The sequence below is a fragment of the Panulirus ornatus genome, chromosome 5, assembly GCF_036320965.1.
Source record: "Panulirus ornatus isolate Po-2019 chromosome 5, ASM3632096v1, whole genome shotgun sequence".
Taxonomy (NCBI): domain Eukaryota; kingdom Metazoa; phylum Arthropoda; class Malacostraca; order Decapoda; family Palinuridae; genus Panulirus; species Panulirus ornatus.
Genome location: NC_092228.1, coordinates 44,488,653 through 44,513,160, shown reverse-complemented (window position 1 = coordinate 44,513,160; position 24,508 = coordinate 44,488,653). Strand labels below are relative to the sequence as shown.

The window sequence follows — 24,508 nt, the reverse complement described above, 5'->3', positions numbered from 1 at the left end:
GAGGGGAGAGTGGCGGGTGAGAGGTGAGGTGAGAGGGAGGGAGAAGGTGGCGGGTGAGGGGTTGGGAGAGTAAGGTATGGGTTGGGAGAGTAAGGTATGGGTGGGGAGAGTGAAGTATGGGTTGGGAGAGTGAGGTATGGGTTGGGAGAGTGAGGTATGGGTTGGGAGAGTGAGGTATGGGTGGGGAGAGTGAGGTATGGGTGGGGAGAGTGAGGTATGGGTGGGGAGAGTGAGGTATGGGTGGGGAGAGTGAGGTATGGGTGGGGAGAGTGAAGTATGGGTGGGGAGAGTGAGGTATGGGTGGGGAGAGTGAGGTATGGGTGGGGAGAGTGAGGTATGGGTGGGGAGAGTGAGGTATGGGTGAGGAGAGTGAGGTATGGGTGGGGAGAGTGAGGTATGGGTGTGGAGAGTAAGGTATGGGTTGGGAGAGTAAGGTATGGGTTGGGAGAGTGAGGTATGGGTAGGGAGAGTGAGGTATGGGTGGGGAGAGTAAGGTATGGGTGGGGAGAGTGAGGTATGGGTGGGGAGAGTGAGGTATGGGTTGGGAGAGTGAGGTATGGGTTGGGAGAGTGAGGTATGGGTGGGGAGAGTGAGGTATGGGTGGGGAGAGTGAGATATGGGTGGGGAGAGTGAGGTATGGGTGTGGAGAGTAAGGTATGGGTTGGGAGAGTAAGGTATGGGTTGGGAGAGTGAGGTATGGGTGGGGAGAGAAAGGTATGGGTGGGGAGAGTGAGGTATGGGTGGGGAGAGTGAGGTATGGGTGGGGAGAGTGAGGTATGGGTGGGGAGAGTGAGGTATGGGTGGGGAGAGTGAGGTATGGGTGGGGAGAGTGAGGTATGGGTGGGGAGAGTGAAGTATGGGTGGGGAGAGTGAGGTATGGGTGGGGAGAGTGAGGTATGGGTGGGGAGAGTGAGGTATGGGTGGGGAGAGTGAGGTATGGGTGGGGAGAGTGAGGTATGGGTGGGGAGAGTGAGGTATGGGTGTGGAGAGTAAGGTATGGGTTGGGAGAGTAAGGTATGGGTTGGGAGAGTGAGGTATGGGTAGGGAGAGTGAGGTATGGGTGGGGAGAGTAAGGTATGGGTGGGGAGAGTGAGGTATGGGTGGGGAGAGTGAGGTATGGGTTGGGAGAGTGAGGTATGGGTGGGGAGAGTGAGGTATGGGTGGGGAGAGTGAGATATGGGTGGGGAGAGTGAGGTATGGGTGTGGAGAGTAAGGTATGGGTGGGGAGAGTGAGGTATGGGTGGGGAGAGTGAGGTATGGGTAGGGAGAGTGAGGTATGGGTAGGGAGAGTGAGGTATGGGTGGGGAGAGTGAGGTATGGGTGGGGAGAGTGAAGTATGGGTGGGGAGAGTGAGGTATGGGTGGGGAGAGTGAGGTATGGACGGGAGAGTGAGGTATGGGTGGGGAGAGTGAGGTATGGGTGGGGAGAGTGAGGTATGGCTTGGGAGAGTGAGGTATGGGTTGGGAGAGTGAGGTATGGGTTGGGAGAGTGAGGTATGGGTGGGGAGAGTGAGGTATGGGTGGGGAGAGTGAGGTATGGGTGGGGAGAGTGAGGTATGGGTGGGGAGAGTGAGGTATAGGTGGGGAGAGTGAGGTATGGGTGGGGAGAGTGAAGTATGGGTAGGTGAGGTATGGGTAGGGAGAGTGAGGTATGGGTGGGGAGAGTAAGGTATGGGTGGGGAGAGTGAGGTATGGGTTGGGGAGAATATACCATCACCAAGTTGGGCCACTGAACTAATCACTAGTTCACAAAGCAATCAAATATCAACACTTGTAACTTACGATCCAAAACTTTACTTAACAGACCTTAAGTGATTTAAGTACCAGGGGTTGTATGCAGAAAACTTCTTAGAATGCTTAAGTATGCTTAACCCCAAAGAATTTGACTTAACTTTAAGAATTTTGCTAAGCATGTTTCTGAAAGCTGCCCTACGCTTAAGTATTTGCTTAGCAGACGACAAATATCTTGACCCAAACTGCATTTCATACTTCTTAAATCTTATGCTTAAGTTTTGCTAAGCATCGTGCTTAAGTCCTTTTTTGTGTGGCACTTAAGTCACTTGCTCAGCTAAGCATAAAAGTAAGCAGAAATCTAAGAATTTGTCTGCATACGGCCCCTGGTGTGTGTGTGTGTGTGTGTGTGTGGGTGTGTGTGTGTGTGTGTGTGTGTGTGTGTGTGTGTGAGTAACGGGTTACTTACAGCTGCCGGAGAAGTTCATTGGGTGGGTAATGGCGTCGTAGCGATCAATGCTCAGGGCCACCAAGACGTACGTGGAAGAATACGTCACCACCACCTGATGATTGGCCGGAGAGAAAGAAAACGGGATGAGGGTTGAGAGCCTTGGAAGAAAATGGGGTCTTGCGGGTGGGAGGCTGTCTCACAGGGGAAAAACTGAAGAATTGGAGGCGTGTGGGCTTGGGAGGAGGGAGGGGGGGGAAGAGGGGGTGTTTAAATCGAGAGAAAATGGGAGGAGGATAGGCCTTTAAGAAAATGGGATGAGGGTTGAGGCAGTTTCACAAAAAACTGAAAGTTGGCGCATGGGGGTGGGGGTATCTCAGAGAAAATGGGATGAGGGTTTATCTTGAAGAAAATGGGATGAGTGTTTATCTTGAAGAAAATGGGATGGGGGTTTATCTTGAAGAAAATGGGATGGGGGTTTATCTTGAAGAAAATGGGATGAGGGTTTGATTTTGAAAGGGGAAGGGGGGAAAATCGAATATATCTCCAACAATATCTGTCATTCTCCTTTTCTCCAACACAAGCAGACATTGTGCCCCCTCCCCCCCTTTCTCCAACACTACCTTACAACCTCTCTCTCTCTCTCTCTCTCTCTCTCTCTCTCTCTCTCTCTCTCTCTCTCTCTCTCTCTCTCTCTCTCTCCAGCAGGGAACCCCCACAAGCCATTCTCAATCCCCACATCGGCTTCCTCTCTTCCATTCTCCTGTTTAGCCTATCGCAACATAAAGACTTTGATAAGATAAGAAACTAGTTAGATAAGAAGATAAGAAACGAATTTGATAAGAAACGGTGATAAGAAATGATAAGATAAGAAGCAATGATAAGATAAGAAACGATAAGAAGATAACAAATGATAAAATAAGGAGCAAAGATAAGATAAGAAACGATAAGATAACAAATGATAAGATAAGAAACGAGTTTGATAAGAAGAAACGAAGATAAGATAAGAAACGAGTTTGATAAGAAGAGAAGGAACGAAGATAAGATAAGAAACGAGTTTGATAAAAAGAAACGAAGATAAGATAAGATAAGAAACGAGTTTGATAAGAAGAGAAGGAACGAAGATAAGAAACGAGTTTGATAAGAAGAAACGAAGATAAGATAAGAAACGAGTTTGATAAGAAGAGAAGGAACGAAGATAAGATAAGAAACGAGTTTGATAAGAAGAAACGAAGATAAGATAAGATAAGAAACGAGTTTGATAAGAAGAAACGAAGACAAGATAAGAAAGGAGTTTGATAAGAAGAAACGAAGATAAGATAAGAAACGAGTTTGATAAGAAGAGAAGGAACGAAGATAAGATAAGATAAGAAACGAGTTTGATAAGAAGAAACGAAGATAAGATAAGAAACGAGTTTGATAAGAAGAAACGAAGATAAGATAAGAAACGAGTTTGATAAGAAGAGAAGGAACGAAGATAAGATAAGAAACGTGTTTGATAAGAAGAAACGAAGATAAGATAAGAAACGAGTCTGATAAGAAGAGAAGGAACGAAGATAAGATAAGAAACGAGTTTGATAAGAAGAAACGAAGATAAGATAAGAAACGAGTTTGATAAGAAGAAACGAAGATAAGATAAGAAACGAGTTTGATAAGAGAAGGAACGAAGATAAGATAAGATAAGAAACGAGTTTGATAAGAAGATAAGAAACGGGGATAAGATAAGATAAGAAACGAGTTTGATAAGAAGATAAGAAATGGTGAGGCAAGGTCGACTATACAGGATATGATACAGATAAAGTGCTGGTGTGGCATAGTAACTTGTTAACGAAGGAAACTGTGGTACATTCTGTAGCACTTGAGACACAGACACACACAGACACACACAGACACACACACACACACACACACAGACACACAGACACACACACACTCACACACACACACTCACACACACAACTTGGACGCATCCTGACTAACAAGGAAGGCCACTGGAGAAAGGCCACTGGGGAAAAGGCCACTGGGGAAAAGGCCACTGGGGAAAAGGCCACTGGAGAGAAGGCTACTAGGGAAAAGGCCATTGGGGAAAGGCCACTGGGGAAAAGGCCACTGGAGAGAAGGCTACTAGGGAAAAGGCCACTGGAGAAAAGGTCACTAGGGAAAAGGACACTGTGGAAAAGGCCTCTGGAGAGCAGGCCACTGGGGAAAAGGCCACTGGGGAAAAGGACACTGGAGAGAAGGTCACGGGGGAAATGGACACTGGGGAGAAGGCCACTGGAGAAAAGGCCACTGGAGAAAAGGCCACTGGAGAGAAGGCCACGGGGGAAAAGGCCACTGGAGAGAAGGCCACTGGAGAAAAAGGCCACTGGGGAAAAGGACACTGGAAAAGGCCTCTGGAGAGCAGGCCACGGAGGAAAAGGCCACTGGAGAAAAGGCCACGGGGGAAAAGGACACTGGGGAAAAGGCCACTGGGGAAAAGAATATCTATTTACCCCCAAGACACTGGAGAAGAACACACAGAAAAAAATATCTTGCTAAGGAAATAGAAAAATTTTTGAAGGATCAAAATGTCTTTGAAAACACAAACACACACACAAAAAGAACTTTGAAGCCAGATTTGAAAGAATTGCTTCTGATTTTGAAATTAGATTTGTATATGTTAGATAAAGAGGGCAAAAAAACAAATGTCTTGTATGTTATGTATGAGATTAGGTGTGGCACAGAGGGGGTGGTGTGTGTGTGTGTGTGGTACAGAGGGGGTGGTGTGTGTGTGTGGCACAGAGGGGGTGGTGTGTGTGTGTGGCACAGAGGTGGTATGTGTGTGTGTGTGTGTGGCACAGAGGGGGTGGTGTGTGTGTGTGTGTGTGTGTGTGTGTGTGTGGTACAGAGGTGGTCTGTGTGTGTGTGTGTGTGTGTGTGTGTGTGTGAGTGTGGCACAGAGGTGGTGTGTGTGCGTATGTGTGTGTGTGGCATAGAGGTGGTGTGTGTGTGTGTGTGTGGCACAGAGGGGGTGGTGTGTGTGTGTGAGTGTGGCACAGAGGGGGTGGTGTGTGAGTGTGGCACAGAGGTGGTGTGTGTGTGTGTGTGTGTGTGTGTGGCACAGAGGGGGTGGTGTGTGTGTGTGAGTGTGGCACAGAGGTGGTGTGCGTATGTGAGTGTGGCACAGAGGTGGTATGTGTGTGTGTGAGTGTGGCACAGAGGTGGTATGTGTGTGTGAGTGTGGCACAGAGGTGGTGTGAGTGTGGCACAGAGGGTGTGTGTGTATGTGAGTGTGGCACAGAGGGTGTGGTGTGTGTGAGTGTGGCACAGAGGTGGTGTGTGTGTGTGTGTGTGTGTGTGGCACAGAGGTGGTGTGTGTGTGTGTGTGTGTGTGTGTGTGTGTGTGTGTGTGTGTGTGTGTGTGTGGCACAGAGGTGGTGTGTGTGTGAGTGTGGCACAGAGGGGGTGGTGTGTGTGTGTGTGGCACAGAGGGGGTGGTGTGTGTGTGAGTGTGGCACAGGGGTGGTGTGTGTGTGTGTGTGTGGCACAGAGGTGGTGTGTGTGTGAGTGTGGCACAGACCTGAGCGAAGCGTATTATCTTGCAGCCGACGTTGCCTGCGTACCATGACACTGTGCTCTTCCACACTATGTCTGTCAACACGCTGATGACGCCCACTGACAAATCTGTAACATGGCAAGATAAACACGGTCACTCTCCCACTGCTGACACCACTAACTCCAGTGGTACATGGCAAGATAAACACGGTCACTCTCCCACTGCTGACACCACTAACTCCAGTGGTACATGGCAAGATAAACACGGTCACTCTCCCACTGCTGACACCACTAACTCCAGTGGTACATGGCAAGATAAACACGGTCACTCTCCCACTGCTGACACCACTAACTCCAGTGGTACATGGCAAGATAAACACGGTCACACTCCCACTGCTGACACCACTAACTCCAGTGGTACATGGCAAGATAAACACGGTCACTCTCCCACTGCTGACACCACTAACTCCAGTGGTACAGCCAAGATAAACACGGTCACTCTCCCACTGCTGACACCACTAACTCCAGTGGTACATGGCAAGATAAACACGGTCACTCTCCCACTGCTGACACCACTAACTCCAGTGGTACATGGCAAGATAAACACGGTCACTCTCCCACTGCTGACACCACTAACTCCAGTGGTACATGGCAAGATAAACACGGTCACTCTCCCACTGCTGACACCACTAACTCCAGTGGTACATGGCAAGATAAACACGGTCACTCTCCCACTGCTGACACCACTAACTCCAGTGGTACAGCCAAGATAAACACGGTCACTCTCCCACTGCTGACACCACTAAATCCAGTGGTACATGGCAAGATAAACACGGTCACTCTCCCACTGCTGACACCACTAACTTCAGTGGTACATGGCAAGATAAACACGGTCACTCTCCCACTGCTGACACCACTAACTCCAGTGGTACATGGCAAGATAAACACGGTCACTCTCCCACTGCTGACACCACTAACTCCAGTGGTACATGGCAAGATAAACACGGTCACTCTCCCACTGCTGACACCACTAACTCCAGTGGTACATGGCAAGATAAACACGGTCACTCTCCCATTGCTGACACCACTAACTCCAGTGGTACATGGCAAGATAAACACGGTCACTCTCCCACTGCTGACACCACTAACTCTAGTGGTACATGGCAAGATAAACACGGTCACTCTCCCACTGCTGACACCACTAACTCCAGTGGTACATGGCAAGATAAACACGGTCACACTCCCACTGCTGACACCACTAACTCCAGTGGTACATGGCAAGATAAACACGGTCACTCTCCCACTGCTGACACCACTAACTCCAGTGGTACATGGCAAGATAAACACGGTCACACTCCCACTGCTGACACCACTAACTCCAGTGGTACAGCCAAGATAAACACGGTCACACTCCCACTGCTGACACCACTAACTCCAGTGGTACAGCCAAGATAAACACGGTCACACTCCCACTGCTGACACCACTAACTCCAGTGGTACATGGCAAGGTAAACACGGTCACTCTCCCACTGCTGACACCACTAACTCCAGTGGTACATGGCAAGATAAACACGGTCACACTCCCACTGCTGACACCACTAACTCCAGTGGTACAGCCAAGATAAACACGGTCACTCTCCCACTGCTGACACCACTAACTCCAGTGGTACAGCCAAGATAAACACGGTCACTCTCCCACTGCTAACACCACTAACTCCAGTGGTACAGCCAAGATAAACACGGTCACTCTCCCACTGCTGACACCACTAACTCCAGTGGTACAACCAAGATAAACACGGTCACTCTCCCACTGCTGACACCACTAACTCCAGTGGTACAACCAAGATAAACACGGTCACTCTCCCACTGCTGACACCACTAACTCCAGTGGTACATGGCAAGATAAACACGGTCACTCACCCACTGCTGACACCACTAACTCCAGTGGTACATGGCAAGATAAACACGGTCACTCTCCCACTGCTGACACCACTAACTCCAGTGGTACATGGCAAGATAAACACGGTCACACTCCCACTGCTGACACCACTAACTCCAGTGGTACATGGCAAGGTAAACACCTGTCACACTCCCACTGCTGACACCACTAACTCCAGTGGTACATGGCAAGATAAACACGGTCACTCTCCCACTGCTGACACCACTAACTCCAGTGGTACATGGCAAGATAAACACGGTTACTCTCCCACTGCTGACACCACTAACTCCAGTGGTACATGACAAGATAAACACCTGTCACACTCCCACTGCTGACACCACTAACTCCAGTGGTACATGGCAAGATAAACACGGTCACTCTCCCACTGCTGACACCACTAACTCCAGTGGTACATGGCAAGATAAACACGGTCACTCTCCCACTGCTGACACCACTAACTCCAGTGGTACATGGCAAGATAAACACGGTCACACTCCCACTGCTGACACCACTAACTCCAGTGGTACATGGCAAGATAAACACCTGTCACACTCCCACTGCTGACACCACTAACTCCAGTGGTACATGGCAAGATAAACACGGTCACACTCCCACTGCTGACACCACTAACTCCAGTGGTACATGGCAAGATAAACACCTGTCACACTCCCACTGCTGACACCACTAACTCCAGTGGTACAACCAAGATAAACACGGTCACTCTCCCACTGCTGACACCACTAACTCCAGTGGTACAGCCAAGATAAACACCTGTCACACTCCCACTGCTGACACCACTAACTCCAGTGGTACAACCAAGATAAACACGGTCACTCTCCCACTGCTGACACCACTAACTCCAGTGGTACAACCAAGATAAACGCGGTCACTCTCCCACTGCTGACACCACTAACTCCAGTGGTACAGCCAAGATAAACACCTGTCACACTCCCACTGCTGACACCACTAACTCCAGTGGTACAACCAAGATAAACACGGTCACTCTCCCACTGCTGACACCACTAACTCCAGTGGTACATGGCAAGATAAACACGGTCACTCTCCCACTGCTGACACCACTAACTCCAGTGGTACATGGCAAGATAAACACGGTCACACTCCCACTGCTGACACCACTAACTCCAGTGGTACATGGCAAGATAAACACGGTCACTCTCCCACTGTTGACACCCCTAACTCCAGTGGTACAGCCAAGAAATTAATAATTAAAGAGCTTAAATATATCAATTATGGATGTGATAAATGAGTCTATTAACGAAGGAAACTAACGAAGGAAGGGGATGGGGGAATGGGTCGTTAGTGGCTCGTTTGAACGAGTAGTTAGGTCGTTTGAACTACCATCTACCCTAGTTTGCATTGTTACCTTACGGTGTTGTTAGCACACGAGGTTTTTGCCCCCCCCCCCCCCTCATTGCCCTTGTAAGCCTAACGAGCCAATTACATGTCAACAAGGGGCATTCATGACGTCAATTTCCAACAGGGCAACAAGGACGTAAGCAGCGGGGGGCGTATATACACGTCGACGATAGGGACATACGCTAAGGGGGGGCGCGTATACGCACGCACGGTGGGCCTGTCACCAAGTAAGGGCCATCGCTGGACGACCCGCCCCGGAGGATGTGAGCTGTCGTTAAGAAACGACGCCTGTGTGGGCCACTGAGTTACACAGGTAAGTGTATGTTTTAAGGGAGGTGTAGGGAGCCAGTGGATGCTCCCTAAAATGAACTTTTAAGTTATGGTCCCTAAAATGAACTTTTAGGTTATGCTCCCTAAAATGAACTTTTAAGTTATGCTCCCTAAAATGAACTTTTAGGTTATGCTCCCTAAAGTGAACTTTTAGGTTATGCTCCCTAAAATGAACATTTAGGTTATGCTCCCTAAAATGAACTTTTAGGTTATGCTCCCTAAAATGAACTTTTAGGTTATGCTCCCTAAAATGAACTTTTAGGTTATGCTCCCTAAAGTGAACTTTTAGGTTATGCTCCCTAAAGTGAACTTTTAGGTTATGCTCCCTAAAGTGAACTTTTAGGTTATGCTCCCTAAAGTGAACTTTTAAGTTATGCTCCCTAAAGTGAACTTTTAGGTTATGCTCCCTAAAGTGAACTTTTAAGGTATGCTACCTAAAGTGAACTTTTAGGTTATGCTCCCTAAAGTGAACTTTTCAGTTATGCTACCTAAAATGAACTTTTAGGTTATGCTCCCTAAAATGAACTTTTAAGTCATGCTCCCTTAAGTGAACTTTTAAGTTATGCTCCCTTAAGTGAACTTTTAACACTATATGTTCCCTAAAGTGAACTTTTAAGATATGCTCCCTAAAATGAAATTTTAAGTTATGCTCCCTAAAGTGAACTTTTAAGTTATGCTCCCTAAAATGAAATTTTAAGTTATGCTACCTAATGTGAACTTTTAAGTTATGCTACCTAAAATGAACTTTTAAGTTATGCTCCCTAAAGTGAATATTTAAGGTAGTTGTGTTCCTTTAAGTGAACTTTAAACCAGTTGATGCTCCCTTAACTGAACTTTTGAACACCAGAGACTGAACAGAGCCGAACAGTAGTTAATATTTTCCTAATTAGGGAGGAATTAGTTAACAACCAACTGCTTGTTAGAGTCGAGTATAATGGTAATCCCCCCCCCCCCGTGTGTACACATCAGAACGAGGGGTTCAAATCCCTTGTGTTCAATTAGAGGATCTGTTCAATTAAGGTGTTCAAATGGTTATCAGGTGTTAGATGTTAAGATGTATTAGATGTTAGAATGTTTGAGGCCTTTATTTTTAGCCTTTTGATGTTATAATGTTAGAGGCCTTTATTTCAAGCCTTTATTTTAAGCCTTTTGGTGTTAGAATGTTAGAGGCCTTTCTTTTAAGCCTTTTGGTGTTAGAATGTTAGAGGCCTTTCTTTTAAGCCTTTTGGTGTTAGAATATTAGAGGCCTTTATTTTATGCCTTTTGATGTTAGAATATTAGAGGCCTTTATTCTAAGCCATTTTATGTTAGAATATTAGAGGCCTTTAAGCCTTTTGGTGTTAGAATGTTAGAAGCCTTTAAGCCTTTTGGTGTTAGAATGTTAGAAGCCTTTAAGCCTTTTGGTGTTAGAATGTTAGAGGCCTTTAAACCTTTTGGTGTTAGAATGTTAGAGGCCTTTAAGCCTTTTGGTGTTAGAATGTTAGAAGCCTTTAAGCCTTTTGGTGTTATAATGTTAAAAGCCTTTATTTCAAGCGTATGAGTGTGTGGTGACGATTTAATTGGCACCTCCACTGGCCTAACTGGGTCATTAACAGCCTCGTTCGATGGTTTTGTTTGAAACTACTGTTTACCGAGTCGCTATGGTGATGTTAACTGAACTATCATTATCAGATAAATAATTTATTTCGTATGTCTGCTACATCTATGGGAAAAACCACTCGTAAATAAGTTATTTATTATATTTTTCCATAGTTATCAAAATTACTCGTACGTAAGAAATGTATATATATATATATATATATATATATATATATATATATATATATATGTATATATGTATGTATATATATATATGTATATATATATATATATATATATATATATATATATATATATATATATATATATATATATTAATCCTCCGCTGTTTCCCGCTTTAACGAGGTAGCGCCTGGAACAGAAGGGCCTCGTTAACTCTCACCCATTACCTATGTCATGCATAATACACATATGTGTATGATGTATATATGTATTATCATACATGTGTCTTGTCCTCTATGAATAAGGAGAATAAATCATACATTCGTATTGCATGTTTGTATGTATGTGTATGTTTATATATGTGTCTGTGTGTGAGTGTGTATGTATGTTTATATGTGTGCCTGGGTGTCTATGTGTGTATATATGTTTATATATGTGCCTGGGCTTTGTGTGTGTGTGTGTGTGTGTGTGTGTGTGTGTGTGCATGTTTATATGCGCTTGGGTATGTGTGTGTGTGCCTGGGTGTGTGTGTGTGTGTGTGTGTGTGTGTGTGTGTGTGTGCATGTTTATATGCGCTTGGGTATGTGTGTGTGTGCCTGGGTGTGTGTGTGTGTGTGTGTGTGTGTGTGTGTGTGTGTGCATGTTTATATGCGCTTGGGTATGTGTGTGTGTGCCTGGGTGTGTGTGTGTGTGTGTGTGTGTGTGTGTGTGTGTGCATGTTTATATGCGCTTGGGTATGTGTGTGTGTGCCTGGGTGTGTGTGTGTGTGTGTGTGTGTGTGTGTGTGTGTGCATGTTTATATGCGCTTGGGTATGTGTGTGTGTGCCTGGGTGTGTGTGTGTGTGTGTGTGCCTGGGTGTGTGTGTGTGTGTGTGTGTGTGTGTGTGTGCATGTTTATATGCGCTTGGGTATGTGTGTGTGTGCCTGGGTGTGTGTGTGTGTGTGTGTGTGTGTGTGTGCATGTTTATATGCGCTTGGGTATGTGTGTGTGTGCCTGGGTGTGTGTGTGTGTGCATGTTTATATGCGCTTGGGTATGTGTGTGTGTGCCTGGGTGTGTGTGTGTGTGTGTGCCTGGGTGTGTGTGTGTGTGTGTGTGTGTGTGTGTGTGTGTGTGTGTGTGTGTATGCATGTTTATATGCGCTTGGATATGTGTGTGTGTGTGTGTGTGTGTGTGCCTGGGTGTCTATGTGTGTATATATGTTTATATATGTGCCTGGGCTTTGTGTGTGTGTGTGTGTGTGTGTGTGTGTGTGTGTGTGTGTGTGTGTGTGTATGCATGTTTATATGTGCTTGGGTATGTGTGTGTGTGTGTGTGTGTGTGTGTGTATGCATGTTTATATGTGCTTGGGTATGTATGTGTGTGTGTGTGTGTGTGTGTGTGTGTGTGTGTGTGTGTGTGCCTGGGTGTGTGTATGCCTAGGTGTGTGTGTATGTGAGTGTGTGTGTGTGTGTGTGTGTGTGTGTGCCTGGGTGTGTGTATGCCTAGGTGTATGTGTATGTGAGTGTGTGTGTGTATGTGTGTGTGTGTGTGTGTGTGTGTGTGTGTGTGTGTGTGTGTGTGTATGCATGTTTATATGCGCTTGGGTGTGTGTGTGCCTGGGTGTGTGTGTGTGTGTGTGTGTGTGTGTGTGTGCCTGGGTGTGTGTGTATGTGTGTGTGTGTGTGTGTATGCATGTTTATATGCGCTTGGGTGTGTGTGTGTGTGTGTGTGTGCCTGGGTATGTGTGTGTGTGTGTGTGTGTGTGTGTGTGTGTGTATACATAGGGGCTCGTGTGTATATCCCTAAGACCTGCTTTCGCACCATCCACCTCGGATGGATATTTGGCAAGCCATTGCGCTATGTCACCTTCGAATATCGCCTCAAATCTTGAGATAAATATTTGTAAAGTTTTCCCCCAGCGAGAGAAAACGGGATGGGGGGTGGGAAAGAATATTCCTTCAAATATTCTCCATTTGAATATTCCCTCGAAGTGCTGAATTATGTATATATATATATATATATATATATATATATATATATATATATATATATATATATATATATATATCGAATTATGTAATTAATAAATATGAATTTAAATAAGGGTTGGTTAGCCTTATTTAAATAAGGGTTGAACAACCTTATTAGTTTAAATAAGGGTTGGTTGGCCTTATTTAAATAAGGGTTGAGCAACCTTATTAGTTTAAATAAGGGTTGCTTAGCCTTATTTAAGTAAGGGTTGGACGACCTTATTTAAATAAGGGTTGAGCAACCTTATTAGTTTAAATAAGGGTTGGTTAGCCTTATTTAAATAAGGGTTGGACGACCTTATTTAGATAAGGGTTGGTTAGCCTTATTTAGATAAGGGTTGGACGACCTTATTTAGAAAAGGGTTGGTTAGCCTTTTTTAAATAAGGGTTGAGCAACCTTATTGATTTGAATAAAGGTTGGTTAGCCTTATTTAAATAAGGGTTGAGCAACCTTATCAGTTCAAATAAGGGTTGGTTAGCCTTATCTAAATTAGGGTTGAACAACCTTATTAACTTAAATAAGGGTTGTTTAGCCTTATTTAAATAAGGGCTGGACGCCCTTATTTAAATAAGGGTTGAGCAACCTTATTAATTTAAATAAGGGTTGGACGCCCTTATTTAAATAAGGGTTGAGCAACCTTATTAGTTTAAATAAGGGTTGGTTAGCCTTATTTGAATAAGGGTTGAACAACCTTATTAACTTAAATAAGGGCTGGTTAGCCTTATTTAGATAAGGGTTGGACGACCTTATTTAAATAAGGGTTGAACAACCTTATTAACTTAAATAAGGGTTGGTTAGCCTTATTTAAATAAGGGTTGGACGACCTTATTTAAATAAGGGTTGAGCAACCTTATTAACTTAAATAAGGGCTGGTTAGCCTTATCTAAATAAGGGTTGGACGACCTTATTGATCGTATTTCAAGTCGTATTTTGACTTTTGCATCATCTTCACTACGCCTATTATGTATGCATCGCGTCTGTCATGAAGACGTGCTAATTTCTTTATTTAGAGAGGGTGATAATTCATTTATTTGCCCCCCCTTCCCCTCTCTCTCCCCCCCTTCCCCTCTCCCCCCTTCCCCTCCCTTCCCCTCTCCCCCCCCTTCTGAGGTCTACTCTCAAGGACGACCATGTGATCCTTGAGCACATAGAGGTGATTACCCTAGCGTTGAGGCGTGGTGGTGTGGGCCTTAGAGACGCCATTGGCGTATAGGTGGGTTAGCCACTCGGTTGGGTTTTCTGGTGGGACGGGTTCGAATCCTGCGCACTGCATTTTGACCACAGTCGACCACCAGCTGTTCATCATCAGATGGGGGTCTGGTTTATACACTAAGTAAAGGTTTATATATATATATATATATATATATATATATATATATATATATATATATATACACTAAGGGTTTATATATACATGTATAGACGTCCATGTATATATGTATAGCTGTATATGTGCATATCTATAAATGTACATGTATGTACACGTGCATGTATACATATGTATATATTAATGTATACTTGTGTATGTATATATATATATATATATATATATATATATATATATATATATATAGATGTGTATGTATGTCTACATATATGTATACATATGTATACGTCTGTATACACACTAGCACAGATGGTCGTATACAGAAGCCAGGGAGAATACAGTGAGAGGCCACACGCGCCACTACCCCCCTCCCCCCCCACACACGCCACTACCCCCTCACACGCCACTACCCTCCCTCCCCCTCACACGCCACTAGCCCCCCTCCCCTCCCCTCCCCTCAGACCCCCAGCACGGGCCACGTGCCAAGACACTGAGGGGAGATACCCCCCTCCCTCCCCCCTCCCCTCTCCCCTCTCCCTCCCCTCTCCATCCGGCCGCTCCGGGGATGGGGAAAGGGAGGGGGTTTTGCTGCCTTGATGGGGGGGGGGAGTCCAGAGAGAGAGAGAGAGAGAGAGAGAGAGAGGTGGGAGAGAGAGAGGGAGAGGTGAGAGGAGAGAGAGAGAGAGAGAGAGAGAGAGAGAGAGAGAGAGAGAGAAGAGAGAGAGAGAGGGGAGGGAGGGAGTGAGAGGAGAGGGAGATAATGAGAGGAGGGAGAGAGTGAGAGAGGAGTGAGAGGAGAGAGGGAGAGAGTGAGAGGGGAGGGAGAGAGTGAGAGAGGAGTGAGAGGAGAAAGGGAGAGAGTGAGAGAGGAGGGAGAGAGTGAGAGAGGAGTGAGAGGAGAGAGGGAGAGAGTGAGAGGGGAGGGAGAGAGTGAGAGAGAGGTGGAGAGGAGGAGAGGGAGAGAGTGAGAGGAGAGAGTGAGAGGAGAGAGGGAGAGAGAGTGAGGAGAGAGTGAGAGGGGAGTGAGAGAGTGAGAGGAGAGTGAGAGGGGAGGGAGAGTGAGTTAACTTGTCTCTACAGGCTCTGAGGTTTATTTTAGATAACTTATTAGTTATCATTTATCATTAGTTATCATATATAATTAGTTACTTCAAGTTATCCCTCATCAGTTATCAGTTATCTTGGATCAGTTATCAGTTATCTTGGATCAGTTATCAGTTATCTTGGATCAGTTATCAGTTATCTTGGATCAGTTATCAGTTATCTTGGATCAGTTATCAGTTATCTTGGATCAGTTATCAGTTATCTTGGATCAGTTATCAGTTATCTTGGATCAGTTATCCAGGCTAATGTAATTATGATAATTCATTTATACCTTGTGTGGCCATAATGTTCATTTATCGTTATGTTTATATTTATATGTCAGTCCAGATGTGAGCCCCACACTTGGTGGTTTGGTAGTATGGCTGTTAGAATATGTGGGGGCTGAGGGGGCTGAGGGGGGGCTGAGGGGGCTGGAAGGGGGGTTTGGGGGGGCTGAAGGGGGGCTGGAAGGGGGGCTAGAAGGGGGGTTTGGGGGGCTAGAAGGGGGGCTGAGGGGGGCTGGAAGGGGGGACTGGAAGGGGGGGTTTGGGGGGCTGTCCGTCATAATGAGTTCAGTCACTATTCAGTCACTCCCCATTTCCCGCCCCTTCCCCCCATCCATTTATCACCACTATCCACCATCACCCCCCCATCACCACTAACCATCCCCTCCCCATCATTATCCACCACCGCTCCCCCATCATTACTAACCTTCCCCATCACTATACACTGCTCCCCCATCATTACTAGCCATCCCCCATCACTATACACTGCTCCCCCATCATCACTAACCTTCCCCCATCACTATACACTGCTCCCCCATCATCACTAACCTTCCCCCATCATTATACACTGCTCCCCCATCATTACTAACCTTCCCCCATCACTATACACTGCTCCCCCATCATTACTAACCATCCCCCATCACTATACACTGCTCCCCCATCATTACTAACCTTCCCCCATCACTATACACTGCTCCCCATCATTACTAACCATCCCCCATCACTATACACTGCTCCCCCATCATCACTAACCTTCCCCCATCACTATACACTGCTCCCCATCATTACTAACCATCCCCCATCACTATACACTGCTCCCCCATCATTACTAACCTTCCCCCATCACTATACACTGCTCCCCCATCATCACTAACCTTCCCCCATCACTATACACTGCTCCCCCATCATCACTAACCTTCCCCCATCACTATACACTGCTCCCCCATCATTACTAACCTTCCCCCATCACTATACACTGCTCCCCCATCATTACTAACCTTCCCCCATCACTATACACTGCTCCCCCATCATTACTAACCATCCCCCATCACTATACACTGCTCCCCCATCATTACTAACCTTCCCCCATCACTATACACTGCTCCCCCATCATTACTAACCTTCCCCCATCACTATACACTGCTCCCCCATCATTACTAACCTTCCCCCATCACTATACACTGCTCCCCCATCATTACTAACCTTCCCCCATCACTATACACTGCTCCCCCATCATCACTAACCTTCCCCCATCACTATACACTGCTCCCCCATCATTACTAACCATCCCCATCACTATACACTGCTCCCCCATCATACTAACCATCCCCCCCCCCCCCCCCCCCCCCCCCCCCCCCCCCCCCCCCCCCCCCCCCCCCCCCCCCCCCCCCCCCCCCCCCCCCCCCCCCCCCTCCACAAAGCCCCCATCATCTAATATAAAAAACTCCCCCCACTTCCAACCCTTTCCTGTTCCGCCTCATCTATCCACCACTTTTCTCCTTTTTTTTCCTCCTCCCAACCTAAACGCCCCCATTTCCCCTCCTATCACTTTTTTCCGGGCCCCCCCTCCCCCCAACCCCCTCCGCCCCCCCTTTCCCCCTCTCCGGGGGTTCTCTTTCTCTTGCGGGGGCTAACCCTCTTCTTGGGGCCTTCCTTTTTGGGCCCCTCCCCCGGCAGAACCTTTCCCCCTGGGGGGGGGGTACCCGGGAGCCAAAATGGGGAAAAAGCAGCTCCCCTCCTCCCCCTGGGGGGGCAAAACCCCCTCCCCTCCTCTCCCTGCACCCGGGGGGAGCGCGTCCTAATATTTTTTTACCGTCAGCGGGGGGACCGAGGGGAAGGCCTCAAGATTGCCTTTCTTTCTCGTCGGGGTGTCAGCTGGGGGGGGGGGGTTGAGGAGGGGGGGATTGAGGAGGGGGGATTGAGGAGGGGGGGATTGAGGAGGGGGGATTGAGGAGGGGGGAAGGGATTGAGGAGGGGGGGGGATTGAGGAGGGGGGGATTGAGGAGGGGGGATTGAGGAGGGGGGGAAGGGGATTGAGGAGGGGGGGATTGAGGAGGGGGGATTGAGGAGGGGGGGAAGGAGATTGAGGAGGGGGGGTTGAGGAGGGGGGAAGGGGATTGAGGAGGGGGGTGAGGAGGGGGGAAGGGGATTGAGGAGGGGGGATTGAGGAGGGGGGGATTGAGGAGGGGAAGGGGATTGAGAAGGGGGGGAAGGGGATTGAGGAGGGGGAAGGATGGTGGGTGTGTGTGTGTGTGTGTGTGTGTGTCAGTCGGCGCTTGAAGAAGGGGGGTTGGTACCATCTGTCGCTGTGTGGCAGCTGGTGGCTTGAAGAGGGGGATATATATATATATATATATATATATATATATATATATATATATATATATATATATATATATATATATATATATACACGTGTATGTATATATATAAGTGGATGAGCCGTTTTTCGTCTGTTTCCTGGCGCTACTTCGCTAACGCAGTAAACGGCGATCAAACATTATATATATATATGTATATATATATATATATATACATATATATATATTATATAAGAACTTTTTCGTAATTCTCGACGGAATTGCTCTACGATCGACGGAGGAAAAGCCATTTAAAATGGCCGGGAAAATGGTTGTTTGCTGAAGTAGAAAATGGAAAAGCTATGCTGGAAACATTGGTAACACTGATTTCTACCCTTTTGTGATATATATATATATATATATATATATATATATATATATATATATATATATTTCCACACATCTCTCTTACCCTTACGTTACTTACTCGATCATACCACCTCACACCACACATTGTCCTCAAACATCTCATTTCCAGCACATCCATCCTCCTGCGCACATCTCTATCCATAGCCCACGCCTCGCAACCATACAACATTGTTGGAACCACTATTCCTTCAAACATACCCATTTTTGCTTTCCGAGATAATGTTCTCGACTTCCACACATTCTTCAAGGCTCCCAGGATTTTCTCCCCCTCCCCCACCCTATGATCCACTTCCGCTTCCATGGTCCAATCCGCTGCCAGATCCACTCCCAGATATCTAAAACACTTCACTTCCTCCAGTTTTTCTCCATTCAAACTCACCTCCCAGTTGACTTGACCCTCAACCCTACTGTACCTAATAACCTTGCTCTTATTCACATTTACTCTTAACTTTCTTCTTCCACACACTTTACCAAACTCAGTCACCAGCTTCTGCAGTTTCTCACATGAATCAGCCACCAGCGCTGTAACATCAGCGAACAACAACTGACTCACTTCCCAAGCTCTCTCATCCCCAACAGACTTCATACTTGCCCCTCTTTCCAAAACTCTTGCATTTACCTCCCTAACAACCCCATCCATAAACAAATTAAACAACCATGGAGACATCACACACCCCTCCGCAAACCTACATTCACTGAGAACCAATCACTTTCCTCTCTTCCTACACGTACACATGCCTTACATATATATATATATATATATATATATATATATATATTTCTGAGTCCACGGGGAAAATGAAACACGATAAGTTCCCAAGTGCACTTTTGTGTCATAATCACATCATCATCAGGGGTGACACAAGAGAGAAATATAACAGTCAGTTGACATACAACGAAGAGACGTAGCTAGGACGCCATTAGGTAAACATACGATTGTCCAAGACAGACAACGAACGTATCATAGTTATTATGTGGACAAGAAAGGGAATTGGAACGATGTGGTATACCGGGGTCGACGTACTGTCAGTGGATTGAACCACGGCATGTGAAATAGTCTGGGGTAAACCATGGAAAGTTCTGTGGGGCCTGGATGTGGAAAGGGAGCTGTGGTTTCGGTGCATTATTACGTGACAGCTGGAAACTGAGTGTGAACGAATGGGGCCTTTGTTGTCTTTTCCTAGCGCTACCTCGCGCACATGTTGGGGGGAAGGAGGGAGGGGTGGTGGTGCCATTTCATATGTGGCGGGGTGGTGGCGACGGGAATGGATGAAGGCAGCAAGTATGTACTGACCTGCAACTGCCAGATGCATGATGAAGAAGTTGGTGCGGGATTTCCTGGTCTTGGAAAGAAGCAGAGCTGTGATGACAGCAATGTTGCCCACTACAATGGAGATGAACAGCAACCATAACACGGTGAACTGCTCCGTCTGTGTGGGGAGAACAGAGAACAACACTTGAAGAACATTGGGATGGTGATGAACAGGAGGTATAACATGGTGAACTGCTCCGTCTGTGTGGGGAGAACAGAGAACAACACTTGAAGAACATCTAGGATGGTGATGAACAGGAGCTATAACACGGTGAACTGCTCTGTCTGTGTGGGGAGAACAGAGAACAACACTTGAAGAACATTTAGGATGGTGGTGAACAGGAGCTATAACATGGTGAACTGCTCCGTCTGTGTGGGGAGAGAGAAAGAACAGAGAACAATAATTGAAGAACATCTAGGACGGTGGTGAACAGGAGGCATAACACGGTGAACTGCTCTGTCTGAAGAACAGAGAATATGGTATGAAGAACACCTACGATGAACAGGAGCCATAACACCGCTTTTTCCCCCCCTGTCGGTAGAACAGAGAACATAGCTTGAAACACGTACCCACAAGATAAATGAACAGCGCTTGTAGAACATCAAGAGGGGGGGGGGAGGGGGGGAGATGAAGAGGGTTCATAGGAGAACATCTATAATAGAACATTTATAGTAGAACACTTATGATAAGAACATTTATAGGAGAACATTTAGCGCTTTCGTATATTGACGGCTGTCTGAAGATGGGTCAATACACGAAAGCGCTCGTGGGTTGACCTTTCCCAGTGCCTAGCCTCCTAGCACCACTGACCTTTCCCAGTGCCTAGCCTCCTAGCACCACTAACCTTTCCCAGTGCCTAGCCCCCTAGCACCACTGACCTTTCCCAGTGCCTAGCCCCCTAGCACCACTGACCTTTCCCAGTGCCTAGCCTCCTAGCACCACTAACCTTTCCCAGTGCCTAGCCCCCTAGCACCACTGACCTTTCCCAGTGCCTAGCGTCCTAGCACCACTGACCTCTCCCAGTGCCTAGCCTCCTAGCACCACTAACCTTTCCCAGTGCCTAGCCCCCTAGCACCACTGACCTTTCCCAGTGCCTAGCGTCCTAGCACCACTGACCTCTCCCAGTGCCTAGCCTCCTAGCACCACTGACCTCTCCCAGTGCCTAGCCTCCTAGCACCACTGACCTTTCCCAGTGCCTAGCCTCCTAGCACGACTTGCCTCTCCCAGTGCCTAGCCTCCTAGCACCACTGGCCTTTCCCAGTGCCTAGCCTCCTAGCACGACTTGCCTCTCTGTGCCTAGCCTCCTAGCACGACTTACCTCTCCCAGTGCCTAGCCTCCTAGCACCACTGACCTTTCCCAGTGCCTAGCCTCCTAGCACGACTTGCCTCTCCCAGTGCCTAGCCTCCTAGCACCACTGACCTTTCCCAGTGCCTAGCCTCCTAGCACCACTGACCTTTCCCAGTGCCTAGCCTCCTAGCACCACTAACCTTTCCCAGTGCCTAGCCTCCTAGCACCACTGACCTTTCCCAGTGCCTAGCCTCCTAGCACCACTGACCTTTCCCAGTGCCTAGCCTCCTAGCACCACTGACCTTTCCCGGTGCCTAGCCTCCTAGCACCACTGACCTTTCCCAGTGCCTAGCCTCCTAGCACCACTGACCTTTCCCAGTGCCTAGCCTCCTAGCACCACTGACCTTTCCCAGTGCCTAGCCTCCTAGCACCACTGGCCTTTCCCAGTGCCTAGCCTCCTAGCACCACTGGCCTTTCCCAGTGCCTAGCCTCCTAGGAGTCCTTCTCTCTCTCTCTCTCTCTCTCTCTCTCTCTCTCTCTCTCTCTCTCTCTCTCTCTCTCTCTCTCTCTCTCCCAGCGCCTGGCTCCTAGCACTCCTCTCTCTCTCCCAGTGCCTAGCTCCTAGCACTCCACCTCTCCCCCATTACCTAGCTCCTAGCGCTCCAAACCTAGTCACATCCCCTACCCCCCCCCCCCTCAACTCCCCAATATCGAAACTCTAATTCAAAATCTAACTATATTAGAAAATTAGAAAACGAAATGAATTAGAGAACATTAGATACCAGCTGTAGAGAACATATGGTGGCTAATTGGACGAGAACCGAGTGTTTTTATTTTGGTCCCGAACTGAGCCACAAGGTGTGAGAAAGGCCAGCGGGAGGCGCCTGGCCGTAGTCAATAGGATGGCCAACCCCCCGTGGCGCGCGTGACCTCTTACCGGACAGTAATGAACCAGCGTTTGGAGAAAAAAAATTTTGGTTGACTATTTTCTTTTTAAAAACGGAGAGGGGGCGGGCACCCCGCCCCCCCGTTTTCGCTCCAGTGGACCTTATATATATATATATATATATATATATATATATATATATATATATATATATATCTTTTTTTTTTTTTTTTTGCTTTGTCGCTGTCTCCCGCGTTTGCGAGGTAGCGCAAGGAAACAGACGAAAGAAATGGCCCAAACCCCCCCCCCATACACATGTACATACACACGTCCACACACGCAAATATACATACCTACACAGCTTTCCATGGTTTACCCCAGACGCTTCACATGCCTTGATTCAATCCACTGACAGCACGTCAACCCCGGTATACCACATCGCTCCAATTCACTCTATTCCTTGCCCTCCTTTCACCCTCCTGCATGTTCAGGCCCCGATCACACAAAATCCTTTTCACTCCATCTTTCCAACTCCAATTTGGTCTCCCTCTTCTCCTCGTTCCCTCCACCTCCGACACATATATCCTCTTGGTCAATCTTTCCTCACTCATTCAAGGCTGGGAGCGCTACGGTCAGTAGCTGGGAAATGATGGATTCTTGTGGGTGCAAGAAGCCACCCACCCTTGTGAGGGGCCCCCGCCCCCCCCCCTCTCGATAGACTGATATGTCGATAGAGCCAGCTTGGAAATGGTGGGTCGTGTTATCACCTTATCATCACATTCTAAGACGTATAGATAAGGCTACAGGTATACGAAGACACGAATCTACCTTTTTAATTTTACAATTTCAATCATTTCTTGTTCTCGTTTCGTTTATCATTCGTTGAACAACGTGGCGTTTGGTAACATATGAACATTGATGTGACGTTTGAACAGAAAATGGGGTGTCGTGTCTAATGATAAACGAGTTAATTAGCCAATTTAATGAGCATCAATCTATTATCTAGACTTAGTGTTGACAAAGGGGGGGGGGGGGATCTGAAAAGATATAGCTAATATAGAAATATGTTCATGGTATGTGTGTGTGATTTAACGAGAACAGGGCACACTAGAACACGAATGAACATTTCGCTGGGTAGAACAGGACACGGAGACACATTGGAACACAAATGACCAATTTGTAAAAAGGGTGGGAGGGGGGCGGCACGAATGAGGGCCTAGGAAAGGTGTGACGTGGTGGCAATTCCTAATTGGAAGGTGAAGACACTTTAAGAGTTGAGGTCTCAAATTGGAAGGTGAAAACACTTAAGAGTTGAGGTCTCAAATTGGAAGGCGAAAACACTTAAAGAGTTGAGGTCTCAAATTGGAAGGCGAAAACACTTAAGAGTTGAGGTCTCAAATTGGAAAGGTGAAAACACTTAAGAGTTGAGGTCTCAAATTGGAAGGCGAAAACACTTAAGAGTTGAGGTCTCAAATTGGAAGGTGAAAACACTTAAGACTTGAGGTCTCGAGATTGGACATTTGTATATGGGCATTTTGCCACTCGTACTCAGGGTGTGAGTGGGAAAGCCCTTGTCAAACCCCCCCCCCCCCTCTCTCTCTCTCTCTCTCTCTCTCTCTCTCTCTCTCTCTCTCTCTCTCTCTCTCTCTCTCTCTCTCTCTCTCTCTCTCTCTCTCTCTCTCTCTCTCTCTCTCTCAGGGGCAATGTCCTGACAGACGAATGGACAGGAGCCAAGAGGCAGTAGTACTAACCTAAGGGAAAAAGGAAAGCCAAAGGTGTCTTGAGAAAAAAAAAAAAAAACAAAAAACCCGACGTAGAAAACGGGATGTTACCATGACCTTTAAAAAAAAAAGGGGGAATTAAAAAAGAAAATGTAATTGGAAAGCAGACTGTAGTAATTGTAGATTTGACCGAGGAGCTACTTAAGAATACGACATTTGGGGACACGAATGGGTTGTGATGTCTTGGTGAGCGAGCACAAACAGCATTCTGAGAGAGGATAAAGAAAACGAGGCGCGGGTGGGTGGCGTGTCTATTCTTAGATGGCCTCAAGGAGGTGGTGGTGGGAGGTGGGTGGGTGGGTGGGTGGGTGTTGGCCTTTGATACTGTCTATCGAAGAGGACCGATGGTGGAGAGAGAGAGAGAGAGACATTGTCCAAAATAAGGGTGGTCGGGGGGCGGTGATGTGGATAATTAAACGGTTAGATGGGACATGGCAACTCCCCCCCCCCTCCTCCCTCCCTCCCTCTGGCAATAGGAGGAGAGGGAGGGAAGGAAGAGGAGAGCACACGTCATGTAAGAACTCCACACCACTGAATTGTTGTACTTTGTGGCCCAAATAGATTAGTCCTGCCTGAAGTGTGTATTTGCTGATGATGGCCCAATAGTGGTGAAAGGTGAGACGAAGGAGCGGTGATTGCACTAAACTGCAAGGGGACGTAGGCAAAAAAGGCGATTGGTTGGTCAT

At 47.0% G+C, this 24,508-nt stretch overlaps 1 protein-coding gene and 1 long non-coding RNA gene across 5 annotated transcripts in view; one reads left to right on the top strand and one right to left on the bottom strand.

Moving 5' to 3' along the window:
* LOC139748751 (uncharacterized) overlaps positions 1-24,508 on the top strand; it is a 269,145-nt gene that overhangs the window by 44,213 nt on the left and 200,424 nt on the right. Inside the window, exon 2 of the long non-coding RNA XR_011712818.1 lies at positions 9,153-9,341. This is a non-coding gene — a long non-coding RNA (uncharacterized lncRNA). The remainder of the gene's footprint in view (positions 1-9,152; positions 9,342-24,508) is intronic.
* Positions 1-24,508, bottom strand: part of LOC139748750 (cardioacceleratory peptide receptor-like) — a 217,746-nt gene that overhangs the window by 24,982 nt on the left and 168,256 nt on the right. For all 4 annotated transcript variants that reach the window (XM_071662175.1, XM_071662174.1, XM_071662177.1 and 1 more), the window contains exons 3-5: positions 19,849-19,984; positions 5,738-5,841; positions 2,200-2,293 (exon numbers count right to left, since the gene is read on the bottom strand). In XM_071662175.1, the coding sequence (XP_071518276.1) occupies positions 2,200-2,293; positions 5,738-5,841; positions 19,849-19,984 (334 nt within the window). The remainder of the gene's footprint in view (positions 1-2,199; positions 2,294-5,737; positions 5,842-19,848; positions 19,985-24,508) is intronic.